The 22,740-nt window shown below is 42.8% G+C and overlaps 1 protein-coding gene across 2 annotated transcripts in view; it reads right to left on the bottom strand.

The window, feature by feature from the left end:
• ZFYVE19 (zinc finger FYVE-type containing 19) overlaps window positions 1-22,740 on the bottom strand; it is an 83,802-nt gene that overhangs the window by 35,550 nt on the left and 25,512 nt on the right. For both annotated transcript variants that reach the window (XM_077464906.1, XM_077464907.1), the window contains exons 2-6: window positions 19,291-19,349; window positions 13,566-13,687; window positions 11,765-11,821; window positions 10,684-10,844; window positions 1,049-1,194 (exon numbers count right to left, since the gene is read on the bottom strand). In XM_077464906.1, the coding sequence (XP_077321032.1) occupies window positions 1,049-1,194; window positions 10,684-10,844; window positions 11,765-11,821; window positions 13,566-13,687; window positions 19,291-19,344 (540 nt within the window). In that variant the 5' untranslated portion in view covers window positions 19,345-19,349. The remainder of the gene's footprint in view (window positions 1-1,048; window positions 1,195-10,683; window positions 10,845-11,764; window positions 11,822-13,565; window positions 13,688-19,290; window positions 19,350-22,740) is intronic.

Below are 22,740 nucleotides of genomic sequence, written 5' to 3'. Positions count from 1 at the left end.
GGCACTTACTTTTAATACATGTGGCACTGCAGGGGGCAGGTGGGCACTGGCAGGGGGCAGGTGGGCACTAGCAGGGCTGGCCGTGATCGGGACTGATGTCCCGATCACGGCCGCCGGTGATCGCCTTTTTTTTTTTCTCCTCGCGCTGTCAGCTCCGTTATATCCCATGATCAGCGGTCATTGGCTGACAGCTGATCACGTGATAAGGGGTCAGGATCGACCCCTTGCACGGATCGGTGATCAGGTGAGTCTCATGGACTCGCCGATCACAGAGCGCGCCGCGCGCGCCCCTCAGGGGGCGCGCAGGCCGCTCGTGCACAGGACTACGTCAATAGACGTAGTCCCGGAAAAGGAGATCCGCGCTGTAGCCGTCATTTGGCTATAGCGCGGATCTCAAGTGGTTAAGACTACAGTCCACACACAGTCACCGTCAAATCTAAGTGAACTTGTGCAGTTCTGCAAATAAGAGTGGGCAAATATTGCAAAGTGTAGATGTGCAAAGTTAGTAGAGGCATATCCCAACAGACTAAAGGCTTTAATTAAAGCAAAATGTGGTCCAACAAAATACTGACATAAGGGTGTGATCCTTTTTCCAAGTGACATGGTGTTAATGCAACTTATGACATCCACGTGAAAGCAAAAACAAAAACGGTGCCTGTCTTCATTCCAGGCTGCAAAGCAACAAAATGTGATTATTTTACAGGGTTGTGATATGTCTCTATACCCACTGTATATAGTAAATCACCCTTTTTACATGAGCAATGATTTGAATCTGGACACATAATACAATGCATTTTACATATAGAAATAAGGCAGACAAAGGACAGTAGAATATTACAGATGGCATTTCCCATCAAAGGTACTGTAAAATAAGCTACACGATGCAATTTAGTCACCTAGCTTGCAGAACTACACATCGTTACATAGTTAAGAAAAAACAGATGTCAATCAGCTTTACCTGCTCACAGTATTACCTGCAGGGTTTTAAAATTTTCAAGATTGGCCTGTTTTAATTGATAGCATTAAAAGGAAACATTACAATAAATACCGGCTTGGTCGTTTTGGAAGTAGGAGTCCTCCCCTGCAATATTGCAAGTCGGTCTTCCATTTCCTGTAAAGATGGAACACGGCCTTGTGTGTCTTTTTGTAGAGCTTGTACCCTGGATTCTATTTCTGCCATCGAGGCAACAGTTTCTACATAAAAGAATGAGACCTACATCAAGCAATGGGGTCACACACACAGTTGCTTAATATGCTTTAATTTGCTTCAAGGTGCTAATGAGCTGCAGCAAGTTGGAGTTACACAATGCTGCTCCTGACCTGTTTTAGTATACACATCGTTTCTTAAAAAAAATACCATAGACGCAAACAAAATTCCATGTGCATGAGCTCCTATAGAGATGTATACTGTATGTGTAGTATAAAGGTGGTCACAGACGGTTCAATAAAAGCAAGCAGTGCATAGATTTTGAACTTATATTGCCATTATCAGGGTGTAATTTACTTTATAATGAGGCATTAACGTACGCTTCATGTGATTGGAAGTGCTTGTTATAGCATGAGTATGAGGATGGGCAGATATTGCCCACACACTTTGTTCCCAATTGTATAAGCTTAGCTATGGCCATCCTGCAGCCAATTATAAATCGCCAGTTGTCTCTCCAAGCACAATGGGCAGTAAGATACCTGCCTATCCTTCACAGAATATGTGTGCTACTAGATCCAGCCTCAAACTCAGATGGGTGAATGCAGCACATACTGCACATAGCAAAATTTATTCAATAATATACCAGCTTGCAGAGGCTTTAAAGAACACAGGAAAACCTTAGTACTCTCCAATGTATAATAAACGCTTAATGGTAACCTGTAGGAGACGAAATATGGGAGCTGCCATTGGTGACTTCTTTGAAAGCTGAACTTTATTTTCACAGTTGTACAGGCTCCCCTCCTTTACTGAAATGACTTACTCTGATTCCACTGCACACGACGAACTTCTAACAGTTGCTCACTTTGCACTGCACCAAGCACAGAACATCTTGTATTTTTTTTTTTTTTTTTAATGAATACAAGGCTTTCTTTGATAGAATCAAGTAGATAAGAGGGGCAGGGACCTCACAATGTTCACCTGGCCAAGCATGCAAGAGAAGGCACATGGCTTGGGCGACTGCAGTGATCACTTTAGTACCAAAAACTGTTACAGTGATTAGCAGTTTGCCCAGAGGTCCATGAGGTTTTCGATATGCATACTTACATTGGCCCAAGCGGGTAAGTATGTAATACAGATTATACCTGGAGTACAGATATCGAAGGTGGAGTTCCAGGGCTTTAGGTTGTAAGTTCACATTTTACAGGTTGCATGCTTGTTTCAGGACAGTGATTTCAATATTCAGCCAAGAATCAAAAGTGGCATTGCAATAAGTCATATCTCCTCTAAACATTGTGCCTGGTGTGGTCATCCCATCTCACATGAGGCACACCCATACTCATATTTCTCTTCCAGACAGAGAAAAATTACTTTGGGTAAGGATCTTCTTTATATAGAAATATATAAAAAGCTCAAATCTTAAAAACAAGAGTCCACTAATTATATATAGCAGCGCTTAGACATGCAGAGTCTTGTTCAGATGTCATTCGTTTTTGTGCTCATGAAAAAGTGGTGATACAGTCCAGTATGTGAAAAGAAGAGAGATAAAACCCAGCTTCCACCTCACGTTCCACTTATTCGTGCTCCAAAATAAGGGCCCCCCTTGGGGGTGCACTCACCAAACAAACAAGAGAATCTGAGCCTTCAGTTTATCAAAAAATATACTCCTTGGCCGCTAGATGTCTCCAAAGATGGGAGGTCCGATATTTTTCATAGAAAAGACAAGATTATACCGACATAGTGTGATATTGTTTAAACGTCTTTATTCAAACCCCCCATATAGACAAATATGCGTACCAAAATGAAATAAAAACAATCGCATTAAGAGTGTACTGTGCCTTATTCCTTGTAATGAACCACCTCATGACACCGCGGACGTCCGCTCTGTAGACTGATTTACTTCCTGGTACCCTGGTTGTTCAAAACTTAGTACGTGGAATGCACACGTCACTTCCGGTGTGTGACGCGTTTCGTCACTTCCGACTTCTTCCGAGGCGTAACACACAACACCGTAAGCATGTTTATATATACCACGAGGTCCGATGACAGCAGGCCGCAGATAGAGTGACGGGGCGGGATCCAATCTGAACGCATCCCTATATCTGCCCATTCCGATCGGAATCACGTCCCCATCTCTACCACCGCGGCCGCAAACATCAAGGACTCCGTGTATCAGTGTACATAACTTTCCATAAGCCTATTATTATCATATAGATATACATATAAACCTTCATATGATCACTGTATAAGATCCTGGATCAAGCCAAAGACATTTCCCATATACATCCACATTGATATAACTCGCATATTTCCTCAAGAAAAAACGGAATGTCCTGATTACCAATATTGATATGGGAATAATCAATTAAAAAACATTACCGTATATACTTGAGTATAAGCCGAGATTTTTTTAGGCTGAAAGTGCCCCCCTCGGCTTATACTCGAGTCACCGCCGTCTGCTTACCTGATCAGGCATGTCATGTAGACAGACGGTGGCCAGCGTGTCATAAAAACATACAGCGGCCATTCCAGTATTTAAAAGCCGCGCCTCCTCCTTGTCTGATAGGCAGAACACTCAATTTCCCAGCAGTCAGTTTTCACGGACATCCCCTCATCCTCATACCTCAGACGAGGATGAGCAGATGTCCGTGATAGGCTGAAAACGGACTTCTGGGAAATTGAGTGTTCTGCCTATCACAGACGAAGAGGAGGCGCGGCTATTGAATACTGGAATGGCCGCCGTATGTTTTTATGACACGCTGATCGGTGGCTGCAGATGGGCACACGGAGGCATGCACAGGACACAAAGGATGAAGATTAGCACAGGTAGGCTGCAATGGACACAGGGAGGTATACACAGGACACAGTGAGGTAGGCAGATCTGCACAGGACACAGGGAGGCATGCAATAGACACAGTGAGACATGCAGCTGCAGATGGGCATTGTTGACCCTCTTTGCCACTTACAGTAGCTGCTGCATTTCCCACCCCCGGCTTATACTCGAGTCAATAAGTTTTCCCAGTTTTTTGTGGTAAATTAGGGGCCTCGGCTTATATTCGGATCGACCTATACTCGAGTATATATTATATACATTATCACAACTTATAAAATCAAGGCGATAATACATTGAAATTAGAATAATTATATATCTAAAAAATATATCTATAGATTATATTTTTTATATCTAACTAATGAGACAATCTCATCGGTCAATCTGAATCTCATTGTGTATAGGGCCCAATCAACTATCTAATTTAGTTATATCTGAATGTGACTGTATATCATCAACTACCATAGGTCCTTTCTTTATATTTTCTATCATGTCAATACAAGTGCCCATGCTTTTAGAGGAAACTAATATTATTAGTCCAAAAATTTACCTACTAAAAACTAATAAAAATTATATAAGTATAATATTTTGTGAATACGTGAAAGACAGGGAACCGTCTCTTCAAAAAAAAAAAATATATATATATATATAACAATCAGAAAATGATAAAAATGATAAAAATAAAATAAAGAAAAATAACAGAGAAAATAAAATTAATGAATAATTAAAAAGAAAGAAATAGAAAAGAAACGAAAAAAGAAGAAAGAAAGAAAAGAGGGAGAAGAAAGAGAAGAAAAGAAAGAAAGAAAAAAGAAGAAGCGATAAACCCTTCAACACCTAAACACGTAATATAAATATAAATGTTAAAGAATTGTTAAAAAATGTACTCAATGGCAAACAGGGTTAGGTGTCACTAATAAAACAATTTATATCAAGTTCAATATTCAAACCCTTCGGATTTAAAACGTCTGTTAAGTATATCCACTGGGTTTCTCGTTTCGAGAGTTCTCGAACAAGATTGATGCCCCTCCAGTGGGGCCTAACTTGCTCGATCCCCCAAAAACGCAATCCCGATGGGTCTTAATCATGTTGAAGTTTAAAATGAAGCGATACGTTATGATCTTTATACCCTATTTTAATATTATGTATATGCTCAGCTATCCTAACCCTTAATTTTCTCTTTGTTCTTCCAATGTACATTAAGCCACATGGGCACATAGAGGCATACACAACATGGGTACTGTTACACGTAATAAATTGCTTAAGGGTCAATTCTCTTTTATTCGAAGGTGAAATAAATTTCTCAAGGTTTCTGACGGGATTCTTAATTTCCCGGCAAGCTTTGCATTTACGACAAGCGAAGAAACCATTCCTATCCCAAAATGTGAGAGGCAGAGAAGGAGGATCTAAAACCTTTTTTATAATTTTATCACCAAACAGGCGCCTTCCTGTAAATAAATTGTGGTCGAGTCGGTAACACTGAATTGAATTTCTTATCTAACAACAAAATGGGCCAATGTCGTTTGAAAATATTTTCCACTTCTTTATATTGCATGTGGAAATCGGAAATAAAGCCCCATTCTTTATTATTCATAGGGCATTTATTACCTTTATTATTACTTTTTGGATTATCTGCTGCCAATAGTAACTTTGAATTATGTTCTTGTAGACATTCTGTTCTAGAGACATTACCCACGTCTTCGATCACTTTTTGTAGATCCTGGGGGTTGTACCCTCTGGCAATAAATTTGTCACTAAGAACCGTAGCTTGGGATATGTAATTATCAAACGATGTACAGTTCCTACGGACCCTCATTATTTGACCTTTGGGAATGTTTTGCAACCAATTTGGGTGATGACCACTGGATATGGGCAAATAACTATTCCGATCAGTTTTCTTAAAGAAAACTTTTGTCTCAAGTTTGTCCCCTTTACGGTATACCGTTACATCAAGAAGTTAATTTCATTATTACTCAATTCCGAGGAAAGACAGATGTTTTGGCTATTACTATTCAAACCATTAAGGAAACTATCCAGTTGAACCACATTACCATTCCAAATAAGCAATAAATCATCGATGTTTCGTTTATAAAAAAGTAATTCCACTGGTCGATTCCTATAAATGACTTTATCCTCCCACTCAGACATAAAAAGGTTGGCTATGCTGGGTGCGAACTTAGCCCCCATAGCCACACCCCTTTTTTGTAAATAAAAACCTCAATTGTACCAAAAATTGACTGAGACAAAAATCTAATGCATCTCTAAGGAATACCTTCTGAGAATGGGGGAGATCGTCCCTTTGGCTAAGTGCCCAATTTAGTGCCAGTAAAGCGTCATCATGCTGAATAATTGAGTACAAAGATGCTACATCAGCTGTCACCAAGAGAATGTCCTTTTTGTCTTTTAGATCTACTTCACCTATAAGATTCAAGAAACTTTTCTGGTCCCTTAAATATGCCTTAGTATTGAGCACACTCCTCTGAAGAAAAGTATCAAGATATTGGCCCAATCTGGATGAAACTGATCCTATGCTGTTCACGATGGGCCTAGCAGGAGGATTCTCTGAATCCTTATGTACCTTAGGTAAGGTGTAAAGTGTGGGAATATGGTTACTTGAAGGGAGAAGGTATTTTGCCTCCTTATTCGTAAGAACATTTCTTCATATCCCTAATTCCACTAATTTCTCTAATTGATTCTGGTATAGACCCGTGGGGTCTGCTTTTAATTTAACGTAAGTTTGATCATCTGATAATTTACGTTTCTCCAGCAACTTAATTCCATCATTAATATGTCTGTGATGTGATAATTTTTCAGGCTTTAATATTTCTAAGTCTTTCAAAACTAGACCTTTAAAGACCTCAATTTGATGGTTTGGATGATTTTGGGATTAAAAAGAGATTTATTTTTTAATCCACTATTTATTGCTTTGTTGCTGTATGTCATGGGGGGATCCACCCGAGGATTACTGCCCAAAAAATATTTCTTTATGTTCAATTTACGTATATATTTATGTACGTCTATATAGACATTAAATTTATTAACTGTTTTTTTTATCCCACATTTTAGGCCTAAATTCAGAATGTTCTGTTCTTTAGGGGTTAACGTCACTTGTGCAAGATTGAATATCCCTTCTACCCCGATTCGCGTCTTCTTTTGTTGGACCCTCCTGCCTGCTCTCCGACCCCTTGGTTTGTTTCTTTTCGCATTGGTAACGGCTTGATGTTTGTGGGTGGATAATCTTTTTGCATTTGATTCACACCTCCTCTCATATTTTCCATATCTCTGTGTTGAGTGTACCTCTGTGGGGGATAAGGGGGTTTCCCTCTGTGTGGATAAGACCCTTGACCCCTCCAGTAATTCCCCCTGCCTCTCCCTAAAAAAGGACGTTGGGAGGGGTAACCATAACCTTCGTTAGGTTGATATAAGGGTTGATATATATTATAAGTAGTCACATTGTAGGGACCACCTCGTGGTGTATTCAAAGTATAGCCCTGATTACTCTGATTAGTGTAAGATGATACACGTGGGGGATTACCGTACTGACCCTGAATATTTTTGCCTCTAAATCCCTTAAGTTTTCACCTATTATAAAAAAGGTTTTAGATCCTCCTTCTCTGCCTCTCACATTTTGGGATAGGAATGGTTTCTTCGCTTGTCGTAAATGCAAAGCTTGCCGGGAAATTAAGAATCCTGTCAGAAACCTTAAGAAATGTATTTCACCTTCGAATAAAAGAGAATTTACCCTTAAGCAATTTATTACGTGTAACAGTACCCATGTTGTGTATGCCCTTATGTGCCCCTGTGGCTTAATGTACATTGGAAGAACAAAGAGAAAATTAAGGGTTAGGATAGCTGAGCATATACATAATATTAAAATAGGGTATAAAGATCATAACGTATCGCTTCATTTTAAACTTCAACATGATAAAGACCCATCGGGATTGCGTTTTTGGAGGATCGAGCAAGTTAGGCCCCACTGGAGGGGCATCAATCTTGTTCGAGAACTCTCGAAACGAGAAACCCAGTGGATATACTTAACAGACGTTTTAAATCCGAAGGGTTTGAATATTGAACTTGATATAAATTGTTTTATTAGTGACACCTAACCCTGTTTGCCATTGAGTACATTTTTTAACAATTTTTTAACATTTATATTTATATTTCGTGTTTAGGTGTTGAAGGGTTTATCGCTTCTTCTTTTTTCTGCCTTTGTTTTCTTTTCGTTTCTTTTCTATTTCTCTCTTTTAATTATTCATTCATTTTATTTTCTCTGTTATTTTTCTTTATTTTATTTTATTTTTATCATTTTTAGTTTTATTTTTGTTTATTTTTTTATTATTTATTTTATATTTTACATTTTTATTTTTTATTTTTAATTTTTAAATTTTATTTTTATTTTCTGATTATTGTTATAATATATATATATATATATATATATATATATATATATATATATATATATATATATATTTGTTGAAGAGACGGTTCCCTGTCTTTCACGTATTCACGTTTTTAGTAGGTACATTTTTGGACTAATAATATTAGCTTTCCTCTAAAAGCATAGGCACTTGTATTGACATGATAGAAAATATAAAGAAAGGACCTATGGTAGTTGATGATATATAGTCACATTCAGATATAACTAAATTAGATAGTTGATTGGGCCCTATACACAATGAGATTCAGATTGACCGATGAGATTGTCTCATTAGTTAGATATAAGAAATATAATCTATAGATATATTTTTTAGATATATAATTATTCTAATTTTAATTTATTATCGCCTTGATTTTATAAGTTGTGATAATGTATATAATATATAATGTTTTTTAATTGATTATTCCCATATCACTATTGGTAATCAGGACATTCCGTTTTTTCTTGGGGAAATATGCGAGTTATATCAATGTAGATGTATATGGGAAATGTCTTTGGCTTGATCCAGGATCTTATACAGTGATCATATGAAGGTTTATATGTATATCTGTATGATAATAATAGGCTTATGGAAAGTTATGTACACTGATACACAGAGTCCTTGATGTTTGCGGCCGCGGTGGTAGAGATGGGGACGTGATTCCGATCGGAATGGGCAGATATAGGGATGCGTTCGGATTGGATCCCGCCCCCGTCACTCTATCTGCGGCCTGCTGTCATTGGACCTCGTGGTATATATAAACATGCTTACGGTGTTGTGTGTTACGCCCTCGGAAGAAGTCGGAAGTGACGAAACGCGCCAGAGCGTAACACACGCCGGAAGTGACGTGTGCGTTCCACGTACTAAGTTTTGAACAACCAGGGTACCAGGAAGTAAATCAGTCTACAGAGCGGACGTCCGCGGTGTCCTGAGGTGGTTCATTACAAGGAATAAGGCACAGTACACTCTTAATGCGATTGTTTTTATTTCATTTTGGTACGCATATTTGTCTATATGGGGGGTTTGAATAAAGACGTTTAAACAATATCACACTTTGTCGGTATAATCTTGTCTTTTCTATGAAAAATATCGGACCGCCCATCTTTCTAGACATCTAGCTGCCAAGGAGTATATTTTTTGATAAACTGAAGGCTCAGATTCTCTTGTTTGTTTGGTGAGTGCACCCCCAAGGGGGGCCCTTATTTTGGAGCACGAATAGGTGGAACGTGAGGTGGAAGCTGGGTTTTATCTCTCTTCTTTTCACATACTGGACTGTATCACCACTTTTTCATGAGCACAAAAACGAATGACATCTGAACAAGACTCTGCATGTCTAAGCGCTGCTATATATAATTAGTGGACTCTTGTTTTTAAGATTTGAGCTTTTTATATATTTCTATATGTTTTCATTTTTTAAATAAGCAGCAGCTATTATTAATTCTTAATTTGGATTATGATTATTTTCCTTTTTAATTTGGACTATAATGGTTGGTCTAGCATTTAAGTAGTGCTTATTCACTTAAGTTATATCCCATCCTGAAGCGCTGAGCAGTGTGCAATTGTAGTTGGGGACATAGAATTTTCAGCATGCAGGCTTTGAATATTAAGGATCTTCTTTATGGCTTAGTGTTAAAATATTCTGCATGTGAAGGATCAGCTTATGAAGAATACTCTACTATATATTCTGTGTGCATGGCAGAATTTGAAGCAGTAAGCGCAGACAGATCTCTAGGTTTTAGTGAAATTGAAATAGTTTGTGTGGAACTATTTAATTTACGAACAGATGCAGGTGCTGTGTGCGATTTATGAACTGTAGTATCAGCTACATAAAGTATACAGCGTCAAAGCTTCCTCTGATCTGCAGAATTGAAGATCGTGGCGCCTCTGTCAGAGGAGACTTTGTATCTATTTATAAAATACAAAGCTAAATGGCTGAGCAGCTCTCGGCCCGACTTGATTTAGTTCCTGGAGCTGGGCGGGAGGTTCCTGTCCCACAGCCGGAAAACACAGCACTGTATACTGTATGTAGTTAAGGCTACATACAGTGCTGACAGCCATTGCATGCATTAGCAAAGTAAAGGGTTTCTTTGGACCAGCTTGGTCCAAACAAACTATTTAATCTTCAATAAAACATGGAGATCAGTCTTAGGTTCACAGCTCCTAATTACTCTGAAAATATGAACAAAGGGTGATATATTTGTATTTGGTTCTGTAAACTAAACTCTAATGGCAAATATAGCTGTAGGTTACATCCAAGCAGCTTTTTATTTAGGTCAGACATTTCGACTCACTAGGTTTAGTTTCTTGCTTGAGTTTCTCAAGGCGTTCAGCAATAGCTCTGTCTTCTGCAGACAACCCCTCATACTTCAGATTCGTTCCTCCAGGTGGCATTCCGGGCCCCACCTGCATCACTTTTTGTCGATTCTGTCTGGATTCTAAGGCGGCCACTCTCCTGAAATATAGCTTAATTAGTTTCACAGATTTTTGCCAAATATAATGATTTTCTATAATGTGGCTTACAATGGACAAGTGAGCATTAGAACTGGACCACAGAGCAATGGAAGAAGGTGGCCTGGTCAGATGAATCATGTTTTCTTATACTTCTTATCATGTCAGGTGCGTGTGCATCACTTACCAGGGAAGAGATGGCACCAGGATGCATTATAGGAAAAAGGCAAGCTGGGCTGAGGTAATGTGATGCTTTGAGCGAAGTTCTGCTGGATGTAACTTGACATGTATCACATACCTAAACAATGTTGCTGACCAAGTACACCCCTTCATGGAAACTATATCCTCTGATAGCAATGGTCTCTTTCAGCAGGACAATGCACCCTGCCACAATGCAAAAATTGTTCAAGAATTGTTTCAGGGCCTTCAAGTCCTCTAAATCTCAATCCAATTGAGCATCTGTGGGATGTGCTGAAAAAACAAGTCAGATTTATGGAGGCCCCCACCTCGCAACCTACAGGACTTAAATGATCTGCCTGTTGACAGATACCACAGCATTCCTTCAGAGGTCTAGTAGCATACATGCCTCAATGGGTCAGGGCTGTTTTGGTGGCAAAAGAGGGATCCAATCTAGATTTAGTGGGTCATCATAATGTTATGACTGATCACTGAATATTTCCTGTAATGTTTACCTATCCTTTATAATGGCAGCTCACACAGAAAGTGCAACACCTTTTTAAAACTTATTATAGGGGTGTATACTGTGCTTGGTAAATAATATTTTGTCAACATGAATATACATGATAATGTAAAAGAAACTGTGCCAAATGGGCCATACAATTACTCAAAAATTAAGGGTGTTTACATAAAGTTGTAAATTGAATTATAGTTGTCAGCGTTAAAGTCAAATGAAATAATACTTACTTCTTATAATTCTCTGGTGGCGACCATTTTGAGCAACTGCTTCTTTGATCCTTTCCACTGAAATAAGGGAAGAATAAGAGAAGCTGAAAAATGAATAAGTATATGCCTTAAAGCATATATAAAAGGCAAAAAAAAAAAAAAACCCACACACATATGAAGCATATCTCTGTCATATACTGTATATACACATTTTCCCATATTTTATCCTATTAAAGACTGTGCAAGTACAAAAAAATGAAAATAAAAAATACAGTTTGAAATGCACTCTGCTCCTAATTTTTCATTTTGGGCTGACAACACAATGGGGGGGGGGGTCCACTAAGGCATTTGCAATGTTTTTCTGGCGGTGTGGTTGTAGTCGGGCACCCTTAGCCAAAACCACGTGACATTTTCATTGTTTATACTGAGGCAAACAATAAATCGCCAATGGGGGGGGGGGGGCGACAATCATGGTAAAAGCGCGCAAATAGAATCGGACACCTGTTGCCCAAAAGAAGCTACTGTATTTCTTTTGGGTGACCCATGATTCTGTTCACGTATCTTTACCACGATTGTCGCCCGTCAAATCACGGGAAAATCATGCCGCGTTTGGGGGGGGGGGCTATTGAAATCAAGGGGGCAAGGCACAGGCGTCCTGCGATTTGCCGCTATTGTGAATTGCAGCGATTCAGAACACGGAGATGTGAACAGAGCCTAAAACTCCACCACTTGGCTGGAGAGATGCTAGAAACAGATCCCTTGCTGTCCATGTTGTGACAGATTCACCTACACCTCACCAACGTGTATATGAATCTTTTGCAAGTTCTACCATTTCTCACAAATTGCAAGTTCTGCCATTTATATATGTAAATGGCCCTGGCATTTTTAGTTGCTAGTCTCATTTCTACCAGGTTATGTCTTTAAAACAGCAGATCAGAGGTCCTATATTTACCCAGTGTTGTTCATAAACGCACTGTATAAAGCTGTTGGGCAGCAGATCCGCCCAGTAATCACTGTGTGTCGAGCTGTCATTATAGTGGGTGAGTCTTGCAGCAGCATTCATGATAGCGTGAAGGGTGGATAGCCTGTGTAAAATTAGGCCAAAAAGGTTGCAGTAGTTGAGGTGAGATAGCCAATTAATAGACTTTGGGGGCTATTCACGAAAGGCAAATCCAATTTGCCCTACAAGTGCACTTGAAATTGCACTGAAAGTGCAGTCGCTCTAAATCCGAGGGGTAGACCTGAAATGAGGGGAAGCTCTGCTGATTTTATCATCCAATCATGTGCAAGCTAAACTGCTGTTTTTTACTTACCTTGCATGTACCCCTCGGATCTACAGCAACTACACTTCTAAGTGCATTTTCAAGTGCACTTGTAGTGCAAAGTGGACCCCTTTGTGTTGTTAATGGTCAAGGAGTGAATTTTGGAAAAGTTATGTAGGTGAAGGAGACAAGATTTGGCCAATGATTTGGCCAATGATTAGTCGTGGGCTCAAAGGATCAGTCATAGCCCCAAATTATACAAAACACCCTGACATGAGGGGAGGGACTGATAGCTGTGTTGTTGATCTTGAAGTTGAGGTCAGATGAAGAGACATGGAGTGGGGAAAATTGTTAAAGAGTGCATTTTTCGAATATTTATTAATAATTTTGATATTAATATACCTACAGTATTGCAGTGTTTGCACAACTCTTTTCTGACTTCTTTTAGTTTCATACTGCTTACATAAGATCGTTATTTTCTTCCGTGTGAAAGCATGCAAGATGTGCCTGTAATTGGACCCATGAAAGCAGGCTCAGGGTCAGACTGTACACACGCTCACCTGGTGATGGATTCATGACATTTCTTGCAGATCTTTTGCTTTGCGTTGCCATATGCAGGGAGAACAGCAGTGTATCCTAGACATCCTGCACAGAAGGCACGTCCGCAGGATTTACAGCCACACTGGAAAAGAGACATGTACAGTAAACATACATAATCAAAAGAAGTCTGAGGAAAACCTGTCAACTCTGCAGGATGCCAGCTAAGCGGTTGGCACTCTGGCCTTGCAGAGCTGGGATCCTGCATTCAGATTACAAAAAAGAGATCCTAAGTTTACACTATGCAGGTATTTGGATTTCCTCCCAAAATCCAAAACAGTTTTTCTGCAGGATGGCTTTGATTTAAATCATTAGTAAAAAGGCTCACGTTACAGTGCCTTGAAAAAGTATTCATACCCCTTGAAGTTTTCCACATTCCGCCATGTTACAACTAAAAACGTAAATGTATTTTATTGGCATTTTATGTGACCAACACAAAGTGGCACATAATTGTGAAGTGGAAGGAAAATGATAAATGGTTTTCAAAATATATATAAAAAAAAAAAAATCTGAAAAGTGTGGCGTGCATTTGTATTCAGCCCCCTATACTCTGATATAAATACAGCTGATCTGTGAAACCCTAAAAGGTTCTCTAAAAAACCTCAGCAAACAAACAGCATCATGAAGGCCAAGGAACACACCAGACAGGTTAGGGATAGAAGTTGTGAAGTTTAACCACTTCAGCCTCGGACCAATAAATACCTTAAGGACCAGAGGTCTTTTTGCAATTTCGCACTGCGCTGCTTTAACTGGTAATTGCGCGGTCATGCAATATTGCACCCAAACGAAATTTGCGTCCTTTTCTTCCCACAAATAGAGCTTTCTTTTGATGGTATTTGATTGCCTCTGCGATTTTTTTTTTTTGCGATATAAATGGAAAAAGAGCGAAAATTTTGAAAAAAAAAGATATTTTCTTCTTTTTGTTATAAGAAAAATCGAATAAACTAAATTTTAGTCATACATTGAGGGCAAAATTTATTCAGCCACATGTCTTTAGTAAAAAAAATGTCAATAAGCGAATATTTTTTGGTTTGCGCAAAAGTTATAGCGTCTACAAACTAGAGTACATTTTCTGGAATTTACACAGCTTTTAATTTATGACTGCCGATCTCATTTCTTGAGGTGCTAAAATGGCAGGGCAGTACAAATCCCCCCCAAATGACCCCATTTTGGAAAGTAGACACCCCAAGGAAATTGCTGATGGGTATGTTGAGCCCATTGAATATTTATTTTTTTTGTCCTAAGGGATTGAATAATGACAAAAAAAAAAAAAAAAAAATTTTTTTTACAAAAAGTTGTCACTAAATGATATTGCTCACACATGCCATGGTTATATGTGGAATTGCACCCCAAAATACATTCTGCTGCTTCTCCCGAGTACGGGGATACCACATGTGTGGGACTTTTTGGGAGTCTAGTCGCGCACGGCACCCCGAAAACCAATCACCACCTTCAGGATTTCTAAGGGTGCAAATTTTTGATTTAACTCCTCACTACCTATCACAGTTTCGAAGGCCATAAAATGCCAAAATAGCACAAAACCCCCCCAAATGACCCCATTTTGGAAAGTAGACACCCCAAGCTATTTACTGAGAGGCATGTTGAGTCCATGGAATATTTTATATTTTGCCAAAAGTTGCGGGAATATTACAAACTTTTTTTTTTTTGCACAAAGTTGTCACTAAATGATATATTGCTCACACATGCTATGGGCAGAAGTCAAATTACACCCCAAAATAAATTCTGCTGCTTCTCCCGAGTACGGGGATACCACATGTGGGGGACTTTTTGGGAGCCTAGCCACGTACGGGACCCCGAAAACCAAGCACTGCCTTCCGGATTTGAATATAAAATGCTATAAAAAACAAACTAACCAGAGTCACCCGTAACACTTATACGGTGATCAGTGGTGAAAGGGTTAACTAGGGGCAATCAGGTGGTTCAAATTTTTATTAGGTAGTATATGGGGGTCCCTGGCGCTATATAAAAACCTGACGGGGAACCTAAATAACTAACTGGCTAACCAGCGTCACCAGTGACACTTATACTGTGATCGCTGGTGAAAGGGGGTGAAAGGGTTAACTAGCAGCAATCAGGGGGTTAAAACCATTATTGGGTAGTATATCGGGGTACCTAGCGCTATAAAAACCTGGCGGTGAACCTAAAAAAATAACTAGCTACCTAGCGACACTAGCGACACTGATGCAGCGTTCAGAAAAATTATCGCTTAGTGACACTGGCAAAAGGGGGTGAAAGGGTTAACTAGCGGAAATCAGGGGGTTAAAACCATTATTGGGTAGTATATCGGGGTACCTAGCGCTATAAAAACCTGGCGGTGAACCTAAAAAAATAACTAGCTACCTAGCGACTGTAGCGACACTAATGCAGCGATCAGAAAAACGATCGCTTAGTGACACTGGCAAAAGGGGGTGAAAGGGTTAACTAGCGGCAATCAGGGGGTTAAAAACATTATTGGGTAGTATATCGGGGTACCTAGCGATATAAAAACCTGGCGGTGAACCTAAAAAAATAACTAGCTACCTAGCGACACATGCAGCGATCAGAAAAATGATCGCTTAGTGACACTGGCAAAAGGGGGTGAAAGGGTTAACTAGCGGCAATCAGGGGGTTAAAAACATTATTGGGTAGTATATCGGGGTACCTAGCGCTATAAAAACCTGGCGGTGATCCTAAAAAAATAACTAGCTACCTAGCGACTGTAGCGACACTAATGCAGCGATCAGAAAAACGATCGCTTAGTGACACTGGCAAAAGGGGGTGAAAGGGTTAACTAGCGGCAATCAGGGGGTTAAAAACATTATTGGGTAGTATATCGGGGTACCTAGCGATATAAAAACCTGGCGGTGAACCTAAAAAAATAACTAGCTACCTAGCGACACTAGCGACACATGCAGCGATCAGAAAAATGATCGCTTAGTGACACTGGCAAAAGGGGGTGAAAGGGTTAACTCTAGGGGCAATCAGGGGGTTAAATCTTTATTGGGGGGTGATAGGGGGCTACCCTGGACCTAACACTAACTGTCCTGACAGTTTTTACTGTCACAACTGACACTGAATGCATTGATCAGTAAAGAAATGATCAATGCAATCAGTGACACTGTGACTGGGGGGGGAGGGGGGTGATCGGGGGGCGATCGGGGGGGGGGATCGGGGGGGGGTTTGTGTGCCTGTGTGTACCTACATGTCAGTGTAGTGTTGGTGCACACTTACTTTTACTGTTCTCCTCGTAGTCCGGTCAAAAAGACCGCCCCGAGGAGAATGACATCACTTCCTCCTTCCTGTGTAAACAATACACAGGGGAGGAAGCTTCTCATTGGCCAGGAGCGATCCAGAGGGGGTGGCCGAAAACCAACGGCCATCCCCTCATCACGGAGCGCTCCTGGAGCGAACCGGACCGCCGTATCCAGCGGGAGGGGGTCCGATCGGACCCCCCACCCGCTGGAAGGCAATCACGTAGATGTACGTGATTATGCCTGCCTGTGCCATTGTGCTGACGTACAATGGCAATACGGCGGTCCTCAAGTGGTTAAAGCAGGGTTAGGTTCTAAAAAAATATCCCAAGCTTTGAACATCTCACGGAGCATTGTTGAATCCATCATCCGAAAACGGAAAGAGAACTGCACAACTGTAAACCTACCAAGACATGGCCGTCCACCTAAACTGACAGGCCAGGCAAGGAGAGCATTATTCAGAGAAGCAGCCAAGAGGAGCATGGTAGCTCTGGAGGAGCTGCAGAGCTCTGCAGCTCATGTGGCAGAATCTGTCCACAAGACAAGTATTATGCCGCGTACACAAGACTGGACTTTTTGACAGCAAAGGTCCGACGGAACAAATCCGCCGGACAGTTTGATAGTGTGTGGGCTTCATCGGACCTTTGCTGGCTAAAAGTCAGACAGACTTTAGATTTAAAACAGGTTTCACATTTTTCCGACGGACTCAAGTCCGGTCGAAAAATCAGTTCGTCTGTATACTAGTCTGACGGATGAAAACCGACGCTAGGGCAGCTATTGGCTACTGGCTATGAACTTCCTTATTCTAGTCCGGTCATACGTCATCACGTTCGAATCCGTCAGACTTTGGCGTGATTGTGTGTGACCCTGTCCGTTAGTTCGGAAAGTCCGTCGGACCTCTGCTGGAAGTCCATCGGAAAGACTGTTGGACCTAGTCTGCCGGAAAGTCCGGTCGTGTGTATGCGGCATTAGTCGTGCACTCCTAAAATATGGCATTTATGTGGCAAGAAGAAAGCCATTGTTGAAAGAAATCCATAAGAAGTCCCATTTGCAGTTTGTGAGAAGCCATGTGGGGGACACAGCAAATATGTGGAAGAAGGTACTCTGGTCAGAATGTAACTTTTTGGCCTAAAAGCAGGAACAGTGAAGCTGGTGAGAGTTGATGGGAAGATGGATGGAGCCAAATACAGGGCAATCTTAGAAGAAAACCTGTTAGAGTCTGTAAAAAAACTGGGACCGAGAATCCCCTGTGTGCATGCGCAGTCAGTGGCTCATTGCGAGGGGAATATCTCCTAAACCATACAGGTTTAGGAGATATTTTTTTTTTACCTACAGGTAAGCCTTATTATAGGTAAAAGTAAAAAAAAAAAAAGACTATACAACCACTTTAATCACAGTTTGTAGTGTACATAGATTTGCAAAACAAGGGGATAAAGGACTATTCCTGAACTTTTTTTTATCTCATGGTTACTGTGAAATTGTGTGGATGCATCAATTCAGTGCATGTTATCTCAGCTTGCATTCATTGAATGATTTTACCAAAAATTTTTATTATTGCAGAATATACAGCTTCGTGCTACATAACTAAGCTCAATGTCATGCTGAATAAACGAAATTATATGTTTTTTAAATAGCAAACTACTTAATTGAGCTATGAGTTCGTTCAGAGAGGAGTGCACTGTGAAAGTGTGTGGGGGAATATGTGCAGAGAGAGAAAGTGCGTTTGTATGTTTAGCAGAGGGGAGATCATTGTACACAGAGGAGAGCTTGGGGGAATTCGTGCATAAAGAAAACCTAGGAAAGTATATGTGTGTGGAGGAGGGGGGGGGGTTGTTGTGACGAGAGGAGAGCTGGGGGGATTTGGGATGAGGAGAGCTGAGGGGGGGGGGGGTATTTGTGATGAGAGGGAAGCTGGGGGGGGGGGGGATTTGTGATGACAGGAGAGCTGGAGGGGGGAGGCTGAATATGTGATGAGGAGAGCTGGGGGGGAATTTGCACAGAGATGAGAGCTGGGGGGGTTGCACAGAGAGGAGAGCTGGGGGGGCGTTATAATGAGGGAAGGGCTGGGGGGGGTTGTAATGAGGGAAGAGCTGGGGGGGGGGGGAATTTACCTTATGTGATACACAGTTCTAAGCCTTAAACTTATAAATAAAATGTTGGCTCTGCTATAGGTGTGGCTGGGATGGGGTTTGGGTGTGGTTGGGGCAGAGTTTGCGCATAATTGGGGCGGAGAGTTGGTCAGAGAGGGCAACTTCCTGCACCTATTCTCTAAGAAAAAAAAAGCCCTGTTTATGAATATAGGTATTATTATACAAGCTGATAACCACTAGTCTAGTGCAAGAAGGACCCCCCAAGGTTTTATAACCAATGTGAACGTGTACATTCCTGTTTATGGAAAACACATATTGCCATAAAAACAGCATGCAGGTAAACTCACCTCTTTTTTGAAAATGGTGAACTTGGATGCACAACTAAAACATCTCCCATCCATTTCACCTGTCAGATATAAAATCGGGTGGTATATTGGTGATCATAGCAGAAACATTGTTCATAGTTACATAGTAGGTGAGGTTGAAAAACGACACAAATCCATCAAGTCCTATCTATGTGTGTCAGTATTACATTGTATATCCCTGTATGTTATGGTCGTTCAGGTGCTTATCTAATAGTTTCTTGAATCTATCAATGCCCCTCGCTGAGACCATCGCCTGTGAAAGGGAATTTCTCACCTTGGCCACTTTTAGGCTTCATGCACACGAGACGCAGATGCAAACTCTGCTGGACACGTTTTTAAAAGCTGAAACCGGCGTTTAGAAATGCCAGCTTTGTCGCATTTTTCACCGCAATTTAGCGGCGGTTTACCGCGTTTGTGTCTAGAAGCGTTTAGTTAGGCTAACATCATAGACCCTCCCCAGCTCAAAAAACAGTATTATTAACCATTTCAGCAATTTTGTGAGACCAGAATGAGTAGCAGCAGCTGTGAGCAGCAGTGTACTTGTATTTATCATGTCACTTGCCATGGCACCTACCACAAGTTGTGGATTGTCCACTTGCCACGTGACTTGCCACATCATCTGCCACAAGTTGTGGATTGTCCACTTGCCACATCATCTGCCACAAGTTGTGGATTGTCCACTTGCCACGTCACTTGCCACGTCACTTGCCACATGTTGTGGATTGTCCACTTGCCACGTCACCTGCCATGTCACTTACCTGGTCACCTGCCACAAGTTGTGGATTGTCCACTTGCCACGTCACCTGCCACAAGTTGTGGATTGTCCACTTGTCACGTCACCTGCCAGGTCACTTGCCACGTCACCTGCCAGGTCACTTGCCACGTCACCTGCCACAAGTTGTGGATTGTCCATTTGCCACGTCACCTGCCACACGTTGTGGATTGTCCACTTGCCACGTCACCTGCCACAAGTTGTGGATTGTCCACTTGTCACGTCACCTGCCACAAGTTGTGGATTGTCCACTTGCCACGTCACCTGCCACAAGTTGTGGATTGTCCACTTGTCACGTCACCTGCCACAAGTTGTGGATTGTCCACTTGCCCCGTCACCTGCCACAAGTTGTGGATTGTCCACTTGCCACGTCACCTGCCACAAGTTGTGGCTTGTCCACTTGCCTCGTCACCTGCCAGGTCACTTGCCACATCACCTGCCACAAGTTGTGGATTGTCCATTTGCCACGTCACCTGCCACACGTTGTGGATTGTCCACTTGCCACGTCACCTGCCACAAGTTGTGGATTGTCCGCTTGCCACGTCACCTGCCACAAGTTGTGGATTGTCCACTTGCCACGTCACCTGCCACAAGTTGTGGATTATCCACTTGCCACATCACCTGCCACAAGTTGTGGATTGTCCACTTGCCACGTCACCTGCCACAAGTTGTGGATTGTCCACTTGCCAATAGGGCTGCAACGATTAATCGATATTATCGATAATAATCGATAATGAAAATCGTTGTCAACGATTTTCATTATCGATTAGTTGGTCCGCACCTTCCGCCTGTCTGTTCGTTGAAAAAAAACGAAATAAATCCTCTCCTCCTATGTCAATCGTCCTCGGCGGCGCTGTCTGTGACCAGGCACGCACTCGCCATTGCATGTCCGCGGCGCGCCTCTCCTCCTCGCTAATGTCACAGATCTCAGCCCCGCCCGCTGCTGCCTCGAGGGAACAGAGAGGCGAGTGCGAGCTGCACACAGAGTGTGTAAAAAGGTATCAGCTAAAAGTTGTACCCAACACACACACACACACACACACACCACATTCAGTGCCCCATCATCATTTGCTTTCCTGGGAGGGAGAGGGGGGGAAAATAGAGCCACATTGGTGCTTCTGCAGGGGGGGGAATAATAGTGCCCCATTGGTGTTTCTGTGGGGGGGAATGGTGCTCCATCATTGGTGTCCCTGGGAGGAGTAGCGCCTCCCGGGGACACCAATGATGGGGCACTATCCCCCCCCGGCTGAAACACCAATGTGGCACTATTATCCCCCCCTGACTGAAACACCAATGTGGCTCTATTATTCCCCCCCAGAAACACCAATATAGGAAGGAATAACGCCCCATCATTGGTGTCAGTGGGGGGAATAGTACCCCATCATTGGTGTCAGTGGGGGGGGATAGTGCCCCATCATTGGTGTCAGTGGGGGGGGGGGGGGGAATAGCGCCCCGTCATTGGTGTCAGTGGGGGGGGGGGAATAGCGCCACTTCATTGGTGTCAGTGGGGGGGGGGGGGAATAGCGCCCCTTCATTGGTGTCAGTGGGGGGGGAATAGCGCCCCGTCATTGGTGTCAGCGGGGGGGGGGGGAATAGCGCCCCGTCATTGGTGTCGGGGGGGGGGAATAGCGCCCCGTCATTGGTGTCAGTGGGGGGGGGGGGGAATAGCGCCCCGTCATTGGTGTCAGTGGGGGGGGGGAATAGCGCCCCGTCATTGGTGTCAGTGGGGGGGGAATAGCGCCCCGTCATTGGTGTCAGTGGGGGGGGAAATAGCGCCCCGTCATTGGTGTCAGTGGGGGGGGAATAGCGCCCCGTCATTGGTGTCAGTGGGGGGGGGGGGGGAATAGCGCCCCGTCATTGGTGTCAGTGGGGGGAATAGCGCCCCGTCATTGGTGTCAGGGGGGGAATAGAGCCCCGTCATTGGTGTCAGGGGGGGGGAATAGCGCCTCGTCATTGGTGTCAGGGGGGGGGGAATAGCGCCCCGTCATTGGTGTCAGGGGGGGGGAATAGCGCCCCGTCATTGGTGTCAGGGGGGGGGAATAGCGCCCCGTCATTGGTGTCAGTGGGGGGGGAATAGCGCCCCGTCATTGGTGTCAGTGGGGGGGGAGAATAGCGCCCCGTCATTGGTGTCAATGGGGGGGGAATAGCGCCCCGTCATTGGTGTCAGTGGGGGGGATAGCGCCCCGTCATTGGTGTCAGTGGGGGGGGATAGCGCCCCGTCATTGGTGTCAGTGGGGGGGGGAATAGCGCCCCGTCATTGGTGTCAGTGGGGGGGGGGGGGAATAGCGCCCCAGCATTGGTGTCAGTGGGGGGGAATAGCGCCCCGTCATTGGTGTCAGTGGGGGGGGGGAAATAGCGCCCCGTCATTGGTGTCAGTGGGGGGGGAAATAGCGCCCCGTCATTGGTGTCAGTGGGGGGGGGAAATAGCGCCCCGTCATTGGTGTCAGTGGGGGGGGGGAAATAGCGCCCCGTCATTGGGGGGGGGGAATAGCGCCCACGTCATTGGGGTCAGTGGGGGGGAATAGTGCCCACGTCATTGGCGTCAGTGGGGGGGGGGAATAGCGCTCACGTCATTGGTGTCAGTGGGGGGGGAAATAGCGCCCCGTCATTGGGGGGGGGGGAATAGCGCCCACGTCATTGGTGTCAGTGGGGGGGGGGGG

This window comes from Lithobates pipiens, unplaced genomic scaffold, assembly GCF_037356315.1.
Source record: "Lithobates pipiens isolate NorthernLeopardFrog02 unplaced genomic scaffold, aLitPip1_a1.2 Scaffold_30, whole genome shotgun sequence".
In the NCBI taxonomy this organism is placed as follows: Eukaryota; Metazoa; Chordata; class Amphibia; order Anura; family Ranidae; genus Lithobates; species Lithobates pipiens.
Note: the sequence above shows the minus strand (reverse complement) of the source record. Positions and strands in the feature narration are given on the sequence as shown.